The sequence below is a fragment of the Urocitellus parryii genome, chromosome 7 (genome assembly GCF_045843805.1).
Source record: "Urocitellus parryii isolate mUroPar1 chromosome 7, mUroPar1.hap1, whole genome shotgun sequence".
Taxonomy (NCBI): domain Eukaryota; kingdom Metazoa; phylum Chordata; class Mammalia; order Rodentia; family Sciuridae; genus Urocitellus; species Urocitellus parryii.
Genome location: NC_135537.1, coordinates 7751774 through 7773666, shown reverse-complemented (window position 1 = coordinate 7773666; position 21893 = coordinate 7751774). Strand labels below are relative to the sequence as shown.

The following is a 21893-nucleotide window of genomic DNA, read 5'->3' as shown; positions in this document are numbered from 1 at the left end:
AGGGACACGTGGGGAAGGGTATGTGTGCATGTCTGTGTGTGACAGAGAGAGACTGGGACACGTGGGGAAGGGTGTGTGTGCATGTCTGTGTGTGACAGAGAGAGACAGGGACACGTGGGGAAGGGTGTGTGTGCATGTCTGTGTGTGACAGAGAGAGACTGGTACACGTGGGGAAGGGTATGTGTGCATGTCTGTGTGTGACAGAGAGAGACAGGGACACGTGGGCAAGGGTATGTGTGCATGTCTGTGTGCGACAGAGAGAGACTGGGACACGAGGGGAAGGGTGTGTGTGCATGTCTGTGTGTGACAGAGAGAGACTGGGACACGTGGGGAAGGGTGTGTGTGCATGTCTGTGTGTGACAGAGAGAGACTGGACACGTGTGGAAGGGTGTGTGTGCATGTCTGTGTGCGACAGAGAGAGACTGGGACACATGGGGAAGGGTATGTGTGCATGTCTGTGTGCGACAGAGAGAGACTGGGACACGTGGGGAAGGGTATGTGTGCATGTCTCTGTGTGACAGAGAGAGACTGGGACACATGGGGAAGGGTATGTGTGTGCATGTCTGTGTGTGACAGAGAGAGACTGGACACGTGGGGAAGGCTGTGTGTGCATGTCTGTGTGCGTCAGAGAGAGACTGGGACACGTGGGGAAGGGTATGTGTGCATGTCTGTGTGCGACAGAGAGAGACTGGGACACGAGGGGAAGGGTGTGTGTACATGTCTGTGTGCGACAGAGAGAGACAGGGACACGTGGGGAAGGGTGTGTGTGCATGTCTGTGTGCGACAGAGAGAGACTGGGACACGAGGGGAAGGGTGTGTGTACATGTCTGTGTGTGACAGAGAGAGACTGGGACACGTGGGGAAGGGTGTGTGTGCATGTCTGTGTGTGACAGAGAGAGACTGGACACGTGGGGAAGGGTGTGTGTGCATGTCTGTGTGTGACAGAGAGAGACTGGACACGTGGGGAAGGGTGTGTGTGCATGTCTGTGTGTGACAGAGAGAGACTGGACACGTGGGGAAGGGTAGGTGTGCATGTCTGTGTGTGACAGAGAGAGACTGGACACGTGGGGAAGGGTATGTGTGTGCATGTCTGTGTGTGACAGAGAGAGACTGGGACACGTGGGGAAGGGTATGTGTGCATGTCTGTGTGACAGAGAGAGACTGGGACACGTGGGGAAGGGTATGTGTGCATGTCTGTGTGTGACAGAGAGAGACAGGGACACGTGGGGAAGGGTGTGTGTGCATGTCTGTGTGTGACAGAGAGAGACTGGGACACGTGGGGAAGGGTATGTGTGTGCATGTCAGTGTGTGACAGAGAGAGACTGGACACGTGGGGAAGGCTGTGTGTGCATGTCTGTGTGCGACAGAGAGAGACTGGACACGTGGGGAAGGGTATGTGTGCATGTCTGTGTGTGACAGAGAGAGACTGGACACGTGGGGAAGGGTGTGTGTGCATGTCTGTGTGCGACAGAGAGAGACTGGACACGTGGGGAAGGGTATGTGTGCATGTCTGTGTGTGACAGAGAGAGACTGGACACGTGGGAAGGGTATGTGTGTGCATGTCTGTGTGTGACAGAGAGAGACTGGGACACGTGGGGAAGGGTATGTGTGCATGTCTGTGTGTGACAGAGAGAGACTGGGACACGTGGGGAAGGGTATGTGTGCATGTCTGTGTGTGACAGAGAGAGACAGGGACACGTGGGGAAGGGTTTGTGTGCATGTCTGTGTGTGACAGAGAGAGACTGGGACACGTGGGGAAGGGAATGTGTGCATGTCTGTGTGTCACAGAGAGAGACAGGGACACGTGGGGAAGGGTGTGTGTGCATGTCTGTGTGCGACAGAGAGAGATAGGGACACATGGGGAAGGGTGTGTGTGCATGTCTGTGTGCGACAGAGAGAGACTGGGACACGTGGGGAAGGGTGTGTGTGCATGTCTGTGTGCGACAGAGAGAGACTGGACACGTGGGGAAGGGTGTGTGTGCATGTCTGTGTGTGACAGAGAGAGACTGGATACGTGGGGAAGGGTGTGTGTGCATGTCTGTGTGTGACAGAGAGAGACTGGGACACGTGGGGAAGGGTGTGTGTGCATGTCTGTGTGTGACAGAGAGAGACTGGGACACGTGGGGAAGGGTGTGTGTGCATGTCTGTGTGTGACAGAGAGAGACAGGGACACGTGGGGAAGGGTGTGTGTGCATGTCTGTGTGTGACAGAGAGAGACTGGACACATGGGGAAGGGTGTGTGTGCATGTCTGTGTGTGACAGAGAGAGACAGGGACACGTGGGGAAGGGGGTGTGTGCATGTCTGTGTGTGACAGAGAGAGACAGGACACGTGGGGAAGGGTGTGTGTGCATGTCTGTGTGTGACAGAGAGAGACAGGGACACGTGGGGAAGGGTGTGTGTGCATGTCTGTATGTGACAGAGAGAGTCTGGGACACGTGGGGAAGGGTGTGTGTGCATGTCTGTGTGTGACAGAGGGAGACTGGGACACGTGGGGAAGGGTATGTGTGCATGTCTGTGTGTGACAGAGAGAGACTGGGACACGTGGGGAAGGGTGTGTGTGCATGTCTGTGTGCGACAGAGAGAGACTGGGACACGTGGGGCAGGCTGTGTGTGTACATGTCTGTGTGCGACAGAGAGAGACTGGGACACGTGGGGAAGGGTGTGTGTGAATGTCTGTATGCGACAGAGAGAGACTGGGACACGTGGGGAAGGGTGTGTGTGCATGTCTGTGTGTGACAGAGAGAGACTGGGACACGTGGGGAAGGGTATGTGTGCATGTCTGTGTGTGACAGAGAGAGACTGGGACACGTGGGGAAGGGTGTGTGTGCATGTCTGTGTGTGACAGAGAGACTGGACACGTGGGGAAGGGTGTGTGTGCATGTCTGTGTGTGACAGAGAGACAGGGACACGTGGGGAAGGGTGTGTGTGCATGTCTGTGTGTCACAGAGAGAGACTGGGACACGTGGGGAAGGGTTTGTGTGCATGTCTGTGTGCGACAGAGAGAGACAGGGACATGTGGGGAAGGGTGTGTGTGCATGTCTGTGTGTGACAGAGAGAGACTGGGACACGTGGGGAAGGGTATGTGTGCATGTCTGTGTGTGACAGAGAGAGACAGGGACACGTGGGGAAGGGTATGTGTGCATGTCTGTGTGTGACAGAGAGAGACTGGGACACGTGGGGAAGGGTGTGTGTGCATGTCTGTGTGTGACAGAGAGAGACTGGGACACGTGGGGAAGGGTGTGTGTGCATGTCTGTGTGTGACAGAGAGAGACTGGGACACGTGGGGAAGGGTATGTGTGCATGTCTGTGTGTGACAGAGAGAGACAGGGACACGTGGGCAAGGGTATGTGTGCATGTCTGTGTGCGACAGAGAGAGACTGGGACACGAGGGGAAGGGTGTGTGTGCATGTCTGTGTGTGACAGAGAGAGACTGGGACACGTGGGGAAGGGTGTGTGTGCATGTCTGTGTGTGACAGAGAGAGACTGGACACGTGGGGAAGGGTGTGTGTGCATGTCTGTGTGCGACAGAGAGAGACTGGGACACGTGGGGAAGGGTATGTGTGCATGTCTCTGTGTGACAGAGAGAGACTGGGGCACATGGGGAAGGGTATGTGTGTGCATGTCTGTGTGTGACAGAGAGAGACTGGACACGTGGGGAAGGCTGTGTGTGCATGTCTGTGTGCGACAGAGAGAGACTGGGACACGTGGGGAAGGGTATGTGTGCATGTCTGTGTGCGACAGAGAGAAACTGGGACACGAGGGGAAGGGTGTGTGTACATGTCTGTGTGCGACAGAGAGAGACAGGGACACGTGGGGAAGGGTGTGTGTGCATGTCTGTGTGCGACAGAGAGAGACTGGACACGTGGGGAAGGGTGTGTGTGCATGTCTGTGTGTGACAGAGAGACTGGACACGTGGGGAAGGGTGTGTGTGCATGTCTGTGTGTGACAGAGAGAGACTGGACACGTGGGGAAGGGTATGTGTGCATGTCTGTGTGTGACAGAGAGAGACTGGACACATGGGGAAGGGTATGTGTGTGCATGTCTGTGTGTGACAGAGAGAGACTGGGACACGTGGGGAAGGGTATGTGTGCATGTCTGTGTGTGACAGAGAGAGACTGGGACACGTGGGGAAGGGTATGTGTGCATGTCTGTGTGTGACAGAGAGAGACAGGGACACGTGGGGAAGGGTGTGTGTGCATGTCTGTGTGTGACAGAGAGAGACTGGGACACGTGGGGAAGGGTATGTGTGTGCATGTCAGTGTGTGACAGAGAGAGACTGGACACGTGGGGAAGGCTGTGTGTGCATGTCTGTGTGCGACAGAGAGAGACTGGGACACGTGGGGAAGGGTATGTGTGCATGTCTGTGTGCGACAGAGAGAGACTGGGACACGAGGGGAAGGGTGTGTGTGCATGTCTGTGTGCGACAGAGAGACAGGGACACGTGGGGAAGGGTGTGTGTGCATGTCTGTGTGCGACAGAGAGAGACTGGACACGTGGGGAAGGGTGTGTGTGCATGTCTGTGTGTGACAGAGAGAGACTGGACACGTGGGGAAGGGTGTGTGTGCATGTCTGTGTGTGACAGAGAGAGACTGGACACGTGGGGAAGGGTATGTGTGCATGTCTGTGTGTGACAGAGAGACTGGACACGTGGGGAAGGGTATGTGTGTGCATGTCTGTGTGTGACAGAGAGAGACTGGGACACGTGGGGAAGGGTATGTGTGCTTGTCTGTGTGTGACAGAGAGAGACTGGGACACGTGGGGAAGGTTTGTGTGCATGTCTGTGTGCGACAGAGAGAGACAGGGACACGTGGGGAAGGGTGTGTGTGCATGTCTGTGTGCGACAGAGAGAGACTGGGACACGTGGGGAAGGGTATGTGTGCATGTCTGTGTGCGACAGAGAGAGACAGGGACACGTGGGGAAGGGTGTGTGTGCATGTCTGTGTGCGACAGAGAGAGACAGGGACACGTGGGGAAGGGTGTGTGTGCATGTCTGTGTGCGACAGAGAGAGACTGGGACACGTGGGGAAGGGTGTGTGTGCATGTCTGTGTGCGACAGAGAGAGACTGGACACGTGGGGAAGGGTGTGTGTGCATGTCTGTGTGTGACAGAGAGAGACTGGATACGTGGGGAAGGGTGTGTGTGCATGTCTGTGTGTGACAGAGAGAGACTGGGACACGTGGGGAAGGGTGTGTGTGCATGTCTGTGTGTGACAGAGAGAGACTGGGACACGTGGGGAAGGGTGTGTGTGCATGTCTGTGTGTGACAGAGAGAGACAGGGACACGTGGGGAAGGGTGTGTGTGCATGTCTGTGTGTGACAGAGAGAGACTGGACACATGGGGAAGGGTGTGTGTGCATGTCTGTGTGTGACAGAGAGAGACAGGGACACGTGGGGAAGGGTGTGTGTGCATGTCTGTGTGTGACAGAGAGAGACAGGACACGTGGGGAAGGGTGTGTGTGCATGTCTGTGTGTGACAGAGAGAGACAGGGACACGTGGGGAAGGGTGTGTGTGCATGTCTGTGTGTGACAGAGAGAGACTGGGACACGTGGGGAAGGGTGTGTGTGCATGTCTGTGTGTGACAGAGAGAGACTGGGACACGTGGGGAATGGTATGTGTGCATGTCTGTGTGTGACAGAGAGAGACTGGGACACGTGGGTAAGGGTGTGTGTGCATGTCTGTGTGCGACAGAGAGAGACTGGGACACGTGGGGCAGGCTGTGTGTGTACATGTCTGTGTGCGACAGAGAGAGACTGGGACACGTGGGGAAGGGTGTGTGTGAATGTCTGTATGCGACAGAGAGAGACTGGGACACGTGGGGAAGGGTGTGTGTGCATGTCTGTGTGTGACAGAGAGAGACTGGGACACGTGGGGAAGGGTATGTGTGCATGTCTGTGTGTGACAGAGAGAGACTGGGACACGTGGGGAAGGGTGTGTGTGCATGTCTGTGTGTGACAGAGAGACTGGACACGTGGGGAAGGGTGTGTGTGCATGTCTGTGTGTGACAGAGAGACAGGGACACGTGGGGAAGGGTGTGTGTGCATGTCTGTGTGTCACAGAGAGAGACTGGGACACGTGGGGAAGGGTTTGTGTGCATGTCTGTGTGCGACAGAGAGAGACAGGGACATGTGGGGAAGGGTGTGTGTGCATGTCTGTGTGTGACAGAGAGAGACTGGGACACGTGGGGAAGGGTATGTGTGCATGTCTGTGTGTGACAGAGAGAGACAGGGACACGTGGGGAAGGGTATGTGTGCATGTCTGTGTGTGACAGAGAGAGACTGGGACACGTGGGGAAGGGTGTGTGTGCATGTCTGTGTGTGACAGAGAGAGACTGGGACACGTGGGGAAGGGTGTGTGTGCATGTCTGTGTGTGACAGAGAGAGACTGGGACACGTGGGGAAGGGTATGTGTGCATGTCTGTGTGTGACAGAGAGAGACAGGGACACGTGGGCAAGGGTATGTGTGCATGTCTGTGTGCGACAGAGAGAGACTGGGACACGAGGGGAAGGGTGTGTGTGCATGTCTGTGTGTGACAGAGAGAGACTGGGACACGTGGGGAAGGGTGTGTGTGCATGTCTGTGTGTGACAGAGAGAGACTGGACACGTGGGGAAGGGTGTGTGTGCATGTCTGTGTGCGACAGAGAGAGACTGGGACACGTGGGGAAGGGTATGTGTGCATGTCTCTGTGTGACAGAGAGAGACTGGGGCACATGGGGAAGGGTATGTGTGTGCATGTCTGTGTGTGACAGAGAGAGACTGGACACGTGGGGAAGGCTGTGTGTGCATGTCTGTGTGCGACAGAGAGAGACTGGGACACGTGGGGAAGGGTATGTGTGCATGTCTGTGTGCGACAGAGAGAAACTGGGACACGAGGGGAAGGGTGTGTGTACATGTCTGTGTGCGACAGAGAGAGACAGGGACACGTGGGGAAGGGTGTGTGTGCATGTCTGTGTGCGACAGAGAGAGACTGGACACGTGGGGAAGGGTGTGTGTGCATGTCTGTGTGTGACAGAGAGAGACTGGACACGTGGGGAAGGGTGTGTGTGCATGTCTGTGTGTGACAGAGAGAGACTGGACACGTGGGGAAGGGTATGTGTGCATGTCTGTGTGTGACAGAGAGAGACTGGACACATGGGGAAGGGTATGTGTGTGCATGTCTGTGTGTGACAGAGAGAGACTGGGACACGTGGGGAAGGGTATGTGTGCATGTCTGTGTGTGACAGAGAGAGACTGGGACACGTGGGGAAGGGTATGTGTGCATGTCTGTGTGTGACAGAGAGAGACAGGGACACGTGGGGAAGGGTGTGTGTGCATGTCTGTGTGTGACAGAGAGAGACTGGGACACGTGGGGAAGGGTATGTGTGTGCATGTCAGTGTGTGACAGAGAGAGACTGGACACGTGGGGAAGGCTGTGTGTGCATGTCTGTGTGCGACAGAGAGAGACTGGGACACGTGGGGAAGGGTATGTGTGCATGTCTGTGTGCGACAGAGAGAGACTGGGACACGAGGGGAAGGGTGTGTGTGCATGTCTGTGTGCGACAGAGAGACAGGGACACGTGGGGAAGGGTGTGTGTGCATGTCTGTGTGCGACAGAGAGAGACTGGACACGTGGGGAAGGGTGTGTGTGCATGTCTGTGTGTGACAGAGAGAGACTGGACACGTGGGGAAGGGTGTGTGTGCATGTCTGTGTGTGACAGAGAGAGACTGGACACGTGGGGAAGGGTATGTGTGCATGTCTGTGTGTGACAGAGAGACTGGACACGTGGGGAAGGGTATGTGTGTGCATGTCTGTGTGTGACAGAGAGAGACTGGGACACGTGGGGAAGGGTATGTGTGCTTGTCTGTGTGTGACAGAGAGAGACTGGGACACGTGGGGAAGGTTTGTGTGCATGTCTGTGTGCGACAGAGAGAGACAGGGACACGTGGGGAAGGGTGTGTGTGCATGTCTGTGTGCGACAGAGAGAGACTGGGACACGTGGGGAAGGGTATGTGTGCATGTCTGTGTGCGACAGAGAGAGACAGGGACACGTGGGGAAGGGTGTGTGTGCATGTCTGTGTGCGACAGAGAGAGACAGGGACACGTGGGGAAGGGTGTGTGTGCATGTCTGTGTGCGACAGAGAGAGACTGGGACACGTGGGGAAGGGTGTGTGTGCATGTCTGTGTGCGACAGAGAGAGACTGGACACGTGGGGAAGGGTGTGTGTGCATGTCTGTGTGTGACAGAGAGAGACTGGATACGTGGGGAAGGGTGTGTGTGCATGTCTGTGTGTGACAGAGAGAGACTGGGACACGTGGGGAAGGGTGTGTGTGCATGTCTGTGTGTGACAGAGAGAGACTGGGACACGTGGGGAAGGGTGTGTGTGCATGTCTGTGTGTGACAGAGAGAGACAGGGACACGTGGGGAAGGGTGTGTGTGCATGTCTGTGTGTGACAGAGAGAGACTGGACACATGGGGAAGGGTGTGTGTGCATGTCTGTGTGTGACAGAGAGAGACAGGGACACGTGGGGAAGGGTGTGTGTGCATGTCTGTGTGTGACAGAGAGAGACAGGACACGTGGGGAAGGGTGTGTGTGCATGTCTGTGTGTGACAGAGAGAGACAGGGACACGTGGGGAAGGGTGTGTGTGCATGTCTGTGTGTGACAGAGAGAGACTGGGACACGTGGGGAAGGGTGTGTGTGCATGTCTGTGTGTGACAGAGAGAGACTGGGACACGTGGGGAATGGTATGTGTGCATGTCTGTGTGTGACAGAGAGAGACTGGGACACGTGGGTAAGGGTGTGTGTGCATGTCTGTGTGCGACAGAGAGAGACTGGGACACGTGGGGCAGGCTGTGTGTGTACATGTCTGTGTGCGACAGAGAGAGACTGGGACACGTGGGGAAGGGTGTGTGTGAATGTCTGTATGCGACAGAGAGAGACTGGGACACGTGGGGAAGGGTGTGTGTGCATGTCTGTGTGTGACAGAGAGAGACTGGGACACGTGGGGAAGGGTATGTGTGCATGTCTGTGTGTGACAGAGAGAGACTGAGACACGTGGGGAAGGGTGTGTGTGCATGTCTGTGTGTGACAGAGAGACTGGACACGTGGGGAAGGGTGTGTGTGCATGTCTGTGTGTGACAGAGAGACAGGGACACGTGGGGAAGGGTGTGTGTGCATGTCTGTGTGTCACAGAGAGAGACTGGGACACGTGGGGAAGGGTGTGTGTGCATGTCTGTGTGCGACAGAGAGAGACTGGAACACATGGGGAAGGGTGTGTGTGCATGTCTGTGTGTGACAGAGAGACTGGACACGTGGGGAAGGCTGTGTGTGCATGTCTGTGTGCGACAGAGAGAGACTGGACACGTGGGGAAGGCTGTGTGTGCATGTCTGTGTGCGACAGAGAGAGACTGGACACGTGGGGAAGGGTGTGTGTGCATGTCTGTGTGTGACAGAGAGAGACTGGGACACGTGGGGAAGGGTGTGTGTGCATGTCTGTGTGTGACAGAGAGAGACAGGGACACGTGGGGAAGGGTGTGTGTGCATGTCTGTGTGTGACAGAGAGAGACTGGGACACGTGGGGAAGGGTGTGTGTGCATGTCTGTGTGCGACAGAGAGAGACTGGGACACGTGGGGAAGGGTGTGTGTGCATGTCTGTGTGCAACAGAGAGAGACTGGGACACGTGGGGAAGGGTGTGTGTGCATGTCTGTGTGTGACAGAGAGAGACTGGACACGTGGGGAAGGGTATGTGTGCATGTCTGTGTGTGACAGAGAGAGACAGGGACACGTGGGGAAGGGTGTGTGTGCATGTCTGTGTGTGACAGAGAGAGACTGGGACATCCTATCACCCAAGCGCAGAGACTGACAAAGCCCGGCAACAGGTCGGAGAAGGTCGGTGCTGTTCCACTCCTCAATATTTCCTCTCTAAAACTGTCCTTATTCTCCAAAAGAACTCTAAGCTCCTGAACAGCACTGATCCTTCTGCAATCTTGCAGCTGCTGCCCACCCCTCTGGCATGGCCACTGCCTGTATGACTCGGGACCACTCTCCCCACTGCCAAGCTGGGACCTGGGCTGCTGCTTGTGAACCCACAGTGGTCAGGTTTCCACCGGCACTTTGCAGGAGAAGAACCAGATCATATACCTTCTACAACCTGCACAGATGTTGGCGATGAGCCTGGCCACCATCCTAGATGTTCATCAGTATTAGTTGATGAGTTACTCAATAATCCATCCAATCTGTGCTAGGATTCTGCACACCAAGGGTCTGGCTTCACTGTTCGGAGAGAGGCATTTACAGCAAAGAGTTTAAGAGCAGAGGTTCAAAGTAGGATGGCCAGGGTTCAAAGGCCAGGTCCCCTGACTAAGAGACCTGGGACAAATTACTTCATCTTTCAGTGTCCAAGTGTATCCTTTAAAAAGGAAAAATGAAAATAGTGCTGTCTCTGCATGGCCCTCAACAGCTAAAAGGATAGCTGATATTTACTGGGTACTTCTGTAAGGCTATGATGCTCTTTACAAGTCCTGTCTAATTTAATACTCAGAGCAACCACATTGCTTCTAGCCCCATGTTACAGACAAGGAGACTGAGCAGAGGCAGGAGGGATTTAGAAGTGCTTAAGTGGGATTCCAACCCCAGGAGCCACATTCCAGAGCCAGAGTTTTTGACTTGAATGGCCTCCCATGCAGCAGGCTGAGCAAAGTAGGGAACACCAAGATCTTCCTAAACAGGAGCAGCCTGAAATCTTGGAAAACAGCTCAGAAGCAAACAATCATTACAGAGCCACTGGAGGCCTGTGCCTGCAGCACAGCCTTGCAACCTCGCTCCTCTAGGAAGGCGGTCTAAGAGGAGCTGTCCCCCAGCTGTCCTCCCTGCTGGAGGCCATTCCTCTCCAGCCCTTTGTAGGAGCTACTTCAGAGCTGACCTCCACACCCCAGTCCTCAGCCACTGGTGGCCAATCAGGTTCCTAACACGGCCTTGAGTCCCCAAGTCATTCACACTATGCACATGGCCCTGTCCATCCTTAAGACAACCTCCCACCCGTCAGCCAAATGCCAAACTGTGGCACCAGATTCACTGACTTTGTACCAGTACACCCTCTCCCAGGAACGATTTTCTATCCTTTGTCATTGTGCATTTTAAAACTCAAATCTCCTTTCACAGAACATAAGCTCATCAAGGGTAGAAACTGTTTTACTCTCTCTACGACCCACCAAAGCACCACCAAGGCACCCTGGGCCTGCACACCATGGGCTCCAGCTCACAGATGGCACATTAATTCCAAAGATTATACACAGTAATATTCAGTAACCATTATGAAAATGAGATGGGGGAGACCTGAATAAGTGCATGCTATTCCAAGTAACAAGCAAAGCCGTCAGCAAGTATCCTTAGGTACATCTCTGTGAGAAACCACATGGTCACCTGGTCCATTTACCTGCTTCTCCTTCCTCCTCACCCAAATTCAGCACAATGATGCAGATGTGCTTCCGCAGCTGGCGCGTGTTGGAGAACTTCCGACAGCACTTGCCACACTCCAGGCTGCTCGGAGTCAAGCCAGCCCCCTCCTCTGGAGCCAGTGGACCCTCGTCACTAGGGTTCACAAAGTTTTCCACCAGCTCCTCTTCAGCACTGGGCTTCTTCGTGGACCCCTTAGGCCTGCCTCTCCTCCTCTTCATGACCAAAAACTCTGCAAAGGAAACAAGAAAGCAGGGTGGAGTGACACCGGGTGGCAGGGCAGGGCACGCACTTAATTTCTAAATGTAAGAATATGTTCAGGTCTCCCATTTTATTAAAAAGGAAAGTCTAAAGAAGCCCTAGAAGGGCCCGGCTGCAGCAGCATCACCAGTCCTACTGTCCCTGTGCCTAAATGCTGATGGCACCGGATCTTATGATAGATATTCTGCCTCAAGACTGTAGGGTGAACCTTTGCACAAGCTCCTTCTATGAAGCTTGAGACCTAAGCTGTGGCTGTTGGCCCCCAGACCAAAATCCTCGCTAACCACCACTTCCTTTTAAATCCAGATCTTGCTCCTTCTTTGCAAAGAGTTCTCAGACACTGCTGAGCTTGTCATACTCTTAATGAGTCAGACAACTATTCAGATTATTTCAAGAAGTCAAATTGTCCTGGTGAGAAAGAGAAAAAATAATTACAATCTAAAGCCACAAATTATAGGGCAAAGACAATAACAATATTTTTCAAGTTTCCTAGCGACCTACTGATTTTAAATGGCATGATCAGAGCTGCTTTAAAGCCAAGTTCCAAATCATTTTACAACATGCATTTCTTCTTAATTAGTGTTCATCTTTAAGGCTTTCATCTCTGAAAAAAAGGTAGAAATTAAGAGCAAAGCAGGGTCGGGAAGCAGAGCAGCATGCACAGTCGTGCAAAGTGAAGCAGAAGATGTGACTTTGAGAGGAACCCCTGAAAGAGCCAACCAGGGGGCCACTCCTGGTCAGGCCGAGGTCCCCAAGGCCACAGCCATCTGTCTGACTAAAGAATGCAATCTGGGCAGTCCTCGGAACTGGACAGCAGGGAAAAGGGAGGACTCGCGGGTCCTGGCATCAGCTTGGTTGAAGACTGGTCTGTGGATGAGGACATCTTTGGGGGACCTTCCTGCTCTTTCTAAAGTTGTGGCTCTGCACAGTGAAACACCAACCACTTTACCCACTGCTAGCACCACAAAGGTCCTCTAATGAAAAGGGTGGCCTGTGTTCATGGTCAGAGAGGGAGGCTATGGGGCAGAGTCTACAGGGAAGGCAGTTCACCTGCAGGCACTCTAGACAAGGAAGCCGACCTTGGCACTGGGTTCCCATGAACATAGAGAGACAGGCACCCATTCTCCTGGGGCAGGAGATTTCCAGGAGCAAAGCCTCTGCTGAGCTGCAATGCACAGGTCTGCCTTGGCTGAGGGTCCAACCATAGCCTCTCCAGCCACAGCAACAGGCACAATTACAAACCATAAAGGCACACCGAGAATCCAGACAGAACACGCAGCAGACCAGAGCCCTCAGTCCCTTCGCCAATACTGAATTTCAACGAGAAGACAAAGGCTGTTTCCAGGAGGACCAGCCCCCACATGTGGGGATGGAGGAGAGAAGGGATGCAGTGAGTAAGGAAAAAGTGTTTACCCCAAAGTCATTAAAACTTTTCCTATTATTATTCTTCAAAACAGCATGTACAACCTATTGAAGCAGCAATTGATATCAGAGCAGCAGAATTAGCAAAGTCTATGAAACACCCACCACATGTCACATTAGTCTATTGAAGTTTGTGGCCCAGATCTAACCCCAGTGATCAACTCTGGCATCCTGCCATGAAGAAGCCACTGCTCTGAAATGCTCTCTCAGGACACAGCTGCGTATTCAAGAATTAACCTAAGTCAAGAGAGGTCCAGCCCTTTCTCTGGGTGACCGGGAGGGATCCCCAGACTCCTAGATGTCCCTCTGCATGGGAGGGTCTGTGTTTCCCTGGGGTCTTTGCCCCTGGATGATTGATGATGCTTCACCTTGGCTCCAGTACATCAGCTCCAACCTCCAGAGGCACTGGAGAGCAGTCACAACCTCAAGGAGGGTCTGGAGACCATTCAGGTGGCTGTGTGTCACTGAGGTCCAAAAGACACTCTGGACAGCCAAGGCTCTGTGAGCTTCCTGGATGGAGATTATCTTGTTGTTGTCATGCACTAAAGACAGAGGAGATGTCTAGGACTCCCTGAGGGGACCAAAAGGAAATAACAGAACTTTCCTTAGTTCTGTGAATTCTTGCAAATTATCAAGCCTAAAGAAGGCCCTAGAGATCCCCAAATTTGCAGCTAGCTGATCAGAGAAGGTGGCCCTGGAGACACCCCCCCCCCCCGGTTGTGGCTGGTGTCAGAAGCCTGTTGAGGACTTAGTCATGTGGTGCCCTGTGCTCCTAACCTGGAGTTTGGCAAACTGGCATGGCAAGTCCCCACGTTTTCTCACAACACACCTGAGCACACAGCCAAAAGCAGCAGTACCGACTGTGCAAAAGACAGTTTGCTGGCAGCAGGCTGGGAATGCAGCCAGGGTGCCATCCAGCAGGGCTGTCTGGAAGTCTGTCTTCCCACAGAGTGGAGACTCCTTGAAGGCAGAGCCCTTGCCCAGGTGATGCCTCATCCACTCTGCACCTAGCCTGGTGCCCTGACCCAGTAAAGCTGGCTGAATTAAACTGATGAGCAAGGTGCAATCTGGTTGTCAAGGAAGAAACACAAAATCGGCCCTGAAAGCTTTGAAAAGCCTCAAACACAATGGTGACAAAACTAATCTCCCATCTTGCTACATCCATAATTCAGATCCTCAAGACCAATTAGTTAGCTAAAAATGAAATATTCATAAATGAACTTGGAATAATTTAAGCACTGGAAACGAGTTGCTACTGTCAACCACCCACATTTTATAAAAAGAGCTGAGAATCCTGGAACCAGGCAAGGAAAACGAGACAAGCTCTAAATCCAAACACTTGGAAGGAGCTAGTTGTCTACACTTCCTCTTCCTCCTCCCCAAATTCCTTTACTCAAGTGTCCCTCGAATCTGGAGATTCTGTCACAGAAACATCTGCAGGGCAAACCCCTGTCCACCCAGGGCAACTGTGCCATCCCATGCCTGCACACAGTCTCCAGACTCCAGGGTGCCATTCCAGGTTCTCCCTGGCCCCAGCTCCTGTCTCCCTGTCATTCCTTGGCTCTAGAATCTTCCATCATTCTGGATGACTTTGCCCACATACAAAGACCAGACTTCTAGGTTTAACCCTAGAAACACATACACACACACACACACACACACACACACACACACACACTCACACACACACATACAGCATCCCCCTCCCTGCCTCGCCCTCCACCCTTCAGACATGCAGATAGTCCCTGACTCTTTACTTACATGCAGTTTTAGTCCCCCTGCCTGTGACCATCTTCCTCATTCCCAATCAGACCCCTAACTCCAGTTCACATCCCAACATTTCAGGTCCAGCTCAAGTCTCAGCATCTCCTGCCTAGGCTGTTCCCAGATGTTTTAAGCAGGCCAGGCCCTCGCAAGCTGACCCGCCTCACAACATGAACTCCTCACAGCAGAGTGTGGACAGTTTCTAATTATTGCCCTTTTCCTCTCCTTGCACTGTAAACAGCAAGGTTTGAGCTGGGCTCTCAAGTCCTGGGTCCCACAGGAACTTAAACAGAGCTGAATATGGAATAGACATTTAATAAACACTTTGATCCACTGTTTGATGACTGAAAAAGAGGCATTTGGAAAATAAGTCATTTCTTATGTTCCAAGTTTCCAATTACAAAAACGGGGGCTGGACCATGGTGCATCTGAACCTGCTCTAATCCCACAGTCTGGGGACAACTCCCTCTTGTCAGATAATCACTCATGCAGATCTCAAGAGAAAGCTGACAAGGGACAGAAAGCATGAGGCAAAGACTTTTTAATTCAATCAAGACATGAGCATCATGGAAAAATAGCCCAACATAATCAAAAATTTAATAATGAATTCTTTATGTGCATCACTCAAGTTTGCAAGACCTTTCTCTGCTATTATCTCATTTTATTCTTAAAACCCTTATGAGACGAGTATAGCAAACATAACATCTTCAACGGAAGCGGAAATGGGAGCCCAAATGTTCCAGTGGCTTGGCACCCCCTCCAGGGAGCCGCCGAGCTGCAACCCTGGGACCTGGGTTTCCTCATTCCAGCCAAACTGTTCCTGCCAAGTCTCACCCACTATGGGTACTGAGGGTCATTTCCACACTAAAGGAGCCAATGCGCACGGCACAGAGCACACTGACTTATTTAGAGTCACATAGACTTGGATGCAAATCCCCTCTGAGCCTCAGTTTCCAATGTGAAAAATAAACACAGAACTGTCCCTATTTTACAGAGTCACTGTTGACAACAGTGATCCACTATAGTCTGAGCATGGTACTGAGGGACTGATAAAACAACTACTGTTTATTATTCTGGCCATCGTCCCTAATATCCTGATTTGGAATTTCTCTTCCTAGCCAGTCCACTGTTAGATTATATGATTCCTTGATGTACATGCATTCTTGTTTATTCTGACTCGGTGCATGTTTTTTCTTTAATTTCTTCCTTTTACAATAGCTCATACACCAAGAAATCCAATATAATCAGGAGCACATCCATTTTCTTCTGCCTAAGAGCACAGATACACAGTCTCCTGGTGCTCTCACTTGGCAACTCAATCTCTAGTCACACCAGCTCCAGAATTTTGGAAGATCCTGAAAGACAAACATTTTAGAGCCCTGACAGTCAATCTCCCTGACATTTACATCCAAAGCCCAAGAAGCACTAGGGGAGACAATGAATTATTTATCAGAGAAGAGGAAGTGTGAGCCTCTCAGGTGTCTGGAGGATGCACACCCCCTCGGTGGGCCAGACTACATCCTGCTCTGCAGCACCAGGCAACAGGGCCCAAGGCTTCCCAGGGCTCCAACGGCCCTGTGGTGGAAATGCCTCGTGAACGAGAGCAGTGACTGATCCAGCACCCAGACCTCAGGCACCACTGCCAAATATTTCACATGCATTTCCTCACTTAACACCCAAAGGTATCCTTAGTATTGTCCCCTTTTCACAGTCAAGGACACTGAGGCATACAAAGATTAATTAAAATGTCCCAAGCTCACAGAACAGAACGGTGCCAGAGGCAGGATTTGAAAACGGACCTCTTTTCCTCAGAGTCAGTGAGCTTCACCCCTGACTTGGAGAGCAAGACCTTTGGTCAGTGCAATTAACAGAGCACAGAAGTAACAGAGGCTGACCTCTAAGTTCTACAGGAAAATGACAGTCTCAGGCAGCTATGCACCTCAGTGTGACAGCTCCCAACACTAAAGAGCACTGTGCGTAAGGAAGGGGGCAGGTTTGCCACGCACAGAGCACTCATTATGGACTATGTTCAAAGCACTAGAGTGACGTGCATGAACATATGCTTGCCTCAGAACCTGTGAAAAAGGCCAGTATCTCCTTGTGACAGATGACAAGAGTCACACCTGGAGGACCCTCCAGAGCCAACTTGCACTAGCCAAGCTTCATACTCAGGCACTGGCTGCATCAGTCCTGTGTACCTTTCATGTATGTTCACCCAGAAAGTACCTGTGACTAACTCATCCCAGAAGAGGCACCTCCTACAATCTGCACAGAGGCTCCAGTGTGCTCGACCAGGCCCTGACAGCTACACGAAAGTCCCAGGACCAGGACCAAGTCTAGGGGATTCCAAGATGTGTGTCCTTTCCTCTACATCCACAGTGCCAACCAGGACAGGCTGGAAGGCTAAGGTCTCAGTTGTTACTAGAAGAACCAGCACAGTATCCCTAATATACCCATGATGACTTCATTTGTGGCAAATCTTCAGAAGAGACAACACTATGATATCAATTTAGACATCAACCTCCTAGGATGCCTCTTTTTACTCTCAAGCCAGAGTAAGTGACCCACTTCATGGCTGACCCTAAAGAGGCACTCACCTGCTGCACACAGGGCCTCCTGGCCAACTTGCTGTCCACCAGGCAAGAGGTACCCAAACAGGAACAGCCTGGGTACACACCCCCAGCACCTAGCACAGCACCCAGGCAAACAGCAGGCCCTCAATCAGCAGGGAGTGAACAGAGAAGTGGAAGGGGGCAAAGGAAGGGAAGTAACAGGTAGAAAAGAGAAGGAAAAGTTTCTAAGGAGGGTGTGAAAGGGGGAAATCAGAAGAACCAAAACGAGGCTCTAGAGGCCCATGCAACTCTCCCTTTCAGCAAGGGCAGCCGCCAACCTGCGCAGAGCCAGAAGAGCAGAGCACACGTGCACACACAATCGGCACTAGCTCCCACGGCCCGCTCAAACACACTCATGAATACTCACACATCTGCACTATACACACACACACAGAGGAGAAAGAGCTAAGTCCATCAGGCAATTTCTGCTTGGACCACAGTCAAAATCTGATTAGGAGGAGGGGGGAAATGAAAGGTCATTGTGAAGACCACTTCCTACAGGAGCCAAAAAGATTAAAAGGCTATAAAATAAACCAGAGAATTTAGGAACCTCCATGTTCTAAAGGGAAACCAAAATAATAAATCAATTACTGCTCACTTAAAAGTTTAATTAAAGCATTTCAAGTATCTCTCAAGTTAAAATGAATTGTGAAGGTTAAACCTGAATGGAAATCATTAGAGAGAAACGAAGCCTCTACAAGCCTCAAATTTTATGGACTTCCACAAAGAGAAAAAGAAGGGCTTGAGGTTCTTAATGAAAGACTTTTGAAGAAATTTTCTACTATAAGAGGCTGAGTTTAATTAAAGTCTTAAGAAATAGTTTTTTAAATTAAACTACACAGGCAATTAATCTTCCAGTATACACAACAGAAAAAGAGAAAATGCATTCAGGAAGAATTCAACAAGTTATTTAATAAAGGAAAACAACATATAAGAGTACTCAGTGGAAAGGACTTACCTATACTGTCCCTCCCCTCTCCACGTTGGCTTCCCATGGTTTCACTTACCCATGAGTAGTCTCCTAAGACTAAATAAAAATGACTCCTGAGCTAAACAACTTGTGAGTTTATATTCCACACCATTCTGAGAAACATGATGAAATCTGTCACTGTCCCACTCTGGCCTGCCTGGGACATGATTAATCCCTCTGTGCAAGATATCCACTCTGTATACACTACCTACCCATTAGTAGCTTAGCAGCCCGCTCAGTTATCAGATCAACTGATGAGGCATCATATGCTTACATTCAAATAACCCTTATCTTACTTAATAATGACCTCACAAGAATAGTGATCATATTATTACAGTATATTGCCGTAATTATTCTATGTTATTGATGTTATTGCTATACCTAATTTATAAATTAAACCTTATGACAGGTATGTATATAGGGGGAAAAGTCATAGTATGTACAGAGTTTGGTACTATCCATGGTTTGGGGCATCCATTGGGGGTCCTAGAACACATCTCCATAGATAGAGGGGAACTACTATAGATATTCTTCAATTTATAATGGAGTCGTGTTCTGGTAAACCTATCATAACCTTTTAAAACATCATAAATATTTTTAAAAAATACATTGAATATGCCTAACCCATCAAATATCATGGCTTAGCAATATGGCAAATACAGAGCATGGGATGCTTCCCCTTGTGATCATGTCACTGACTGAAAGCTGAGCCTCACACCACTGCCCACATCAAAAAAAGGATCAGACCACATGTCACTAGCCCAGGAAAAAGATTCAGTTTCAAAATTTTAATATGGTTTCTGCTGAATGAATATTGCTTTCACAGCATTGTAAGACTGAAAAATTGTAAGCCACACGGTGGTTAAGCCAGGGACCTTCTGCACCCACAGTACCACAAGAACACACAAACGCGATCAGAACAGCTGGGCCTCAACCCCTCTCCCACTTACTAACGAAGTACCAAGCGAAAGTTATTTTAACTTCTTGAGCCTCTAAACCACATATTTCTCAATTATAAAATCTGGACATAGACAAGAAAAAGGGGACTTGAGCAACACTATAAGCCAACAAGACGTAACATATATAGAACATTCTATCCAAAAACAGAAAACAAATTCTTTTCAACATCACATGGTGGTTTCTCCAGGAAAGGTCACATGTTAGGCCATAATTCATTTTAAAATTTAAAAGGGCAGCTTCTGAATAGTTAACAACAAAATTAAAAGAAACCTAAGAATGGGGAAAAAAATATTGTCAAACCATATATCTAGCAAGAGGTTACAAGGAAGTCATACAATTTGATAGCAAAATAAAAAATAATCTGATTAAAATATACAAAGAAACTGAATATATATTTCTCAAAAAAAGACACATAAATGGCCAATGGGTACATGAAAAGGTGTTCAACATAACTAATGGTCAAAAAATTAAAATCACAATGAGCTATGACCTCATAACTGAGAAGATACTAGGGCTATTACCAAAACAGCAAAAGAAAACAAATGTTACAAGGATATGTAAATCAACAAACCATTATGGATAACAACATAAAAGTTGCTTAAAATAAAAATGTAACACCCATACAATCTAGCCATCCCACTTCTGGATACACATAAAACGGAAACTAAATCAACAGGTGGAAAAGATATCTGCACTCTAGTTTTCATTACATATTATTCACAATACTCAGGACATGGGAACAACCTAAGTGTCTATTAATGGATGGAAAAAGAAAACAGGTAGATACAGACAGATAGAATTCAGCCATACCAAAAAAAGAAAAAAAAGAAAAGAAAGGAAGAAAATCCTGTCCTTTGTGACAACATAGATGATCCCCAACTGCATTATACTAGGTGTAATAAGTCAAAGAGAGAAAGAGAAGACGTTATAATCTCACTTACATGTGCAATATAAAAGACTTCAAATTCACAAAAACAGACTGCATAATGTGGCTACCAGGGGTTGGGAGGTGGAGGAGAGTAGACTTTTAATGTACTCACCACACACACACACACAAAAATCATAATTAGGTAAAGTGATAGATAATTTAACTAATTTGATTGTGATAGTCATTGCATGATACATGTACCTATCAAATCATTACAATGCACATCTTAAATCTGTATGATTTTGTTCATCAATAATGCCTCAATAAAGATAAGAGAGAAAACACATTTTGAAAACAAAAAGATCTGAAATCAATAGTCTCCCTTCCAACTTAAGAAACAGAAACACAGTAGACTTAAAGCAAGAAAAAAGACATAAATAATAAAAATTAGAGTAGAAAGATTTGAAATAGAAACATGGAAAAGCAAAAGAAAAAAATCAGCAAAACCAAAGTTTTGAAAAGATCAACAAAAAAACAGAAAATCTTTAGCTAAACTATGTTTTCTCTGATATAAGGAGGCTGACTCATAGTGGGGTAGGGAGGGGGGTATGGAGGGAACAGACAGACTCTAGATAGGGCAGACGGGTGGGAGGGGAAGAGAGGGGGCAGGGCGTTAGCAATGATGGTGGAATGTGATGGGCATCATTATCCAAAGTACACGTATGTAGATATGAATTGGTGTGAACATACTTTACATACAAGCAGAGATATGAAAAATTGTGCTCTGTATGAGTAATAAGAATTGTAATGCATTCCACTGTCATATATTTAAAAAATAAAATCAATTTATAAATAAACAAACAAACAAATAAATGAATCAAGAATGAAAGAGGAGGTATTACTATCAACCTGACAAGTCAGAAAGATTATAAGGGACTATTATGAATAATTGTACACCAAAAAACTAGATAATCTAGATGAAATTTCTATAGAAATTTTCCTAGAAAGACACAAACTACTAAATTCCAGAATAGAAGATGTATATACACCTCTACCCTGTAGAGAGACCGAATTAGCAATCAAACCCCCCCAGTGGAAGCCAGGCAATCTCGGCTACTCAGGAGGCTGAGACGGAAGGACTCTTAAGTTCAAGACCAGTCTCCGCAACTCAGGAAGAACCTGTCTCAAAATAAAAAATAAAAAGGCACTTTACTCAGTAGTAAAGTACTCCAGGGAGGTACCAAAGCAGGGTAAGGAAGGATTTCTCAGTGGAAAGGAAAACCCACAAACAAACGAAAGGCCTAAATGGCTTTACTAGTGAATTCTAACAAAAAACTTTAAAATCAAAACTAATACTTCAAAATTCTTCCAAAACAGAAAAGAGAATGAGAAACTTCCCGAGCCATTCTATAAGGCCACTATTATCTTGACACCAAAACCAAAGACATCAGAGAAAAGAATTTAGACCAATATCCTATGACTATAGACACAAATATCTTCAGAAAAATAGTAGCAAACCAAATCTAGCAGCATATTATATTAAAAGGATTATTCAACAAAATCCAAAAGATTTATCCCAGGTATTCAACCATCAGTATAAAAAG

The 21893-nt window shown here is 49.4% G+C and overlaps 1 protein-coding gene across 4 annotated transcripts in view; it reads right to left on the bottom strand.

Annotated features, from left to right (window-relative positions):
* Zfat (zinc finger and AT-hook domain containing) overlaps positions 1–21893 on the bottom strand; it is a 206253-nt gene that overhangs the window by 149827 nt on the left and 34533 nt on the right. For all 4 annotated transcript variants that reach the window (XM_026407368.2, XM_077800861.1, XM_026407367.2 and 1 more), the window contains one exon: positions 11413–11664. In XM_026407368.2, coding sequence (XP_026263153.2) covers positions 11413–11664 — 252 coding nt within the window. The remainder of the gene's footprint in view (positions 1–11412; positions 11665–21893) is intronic.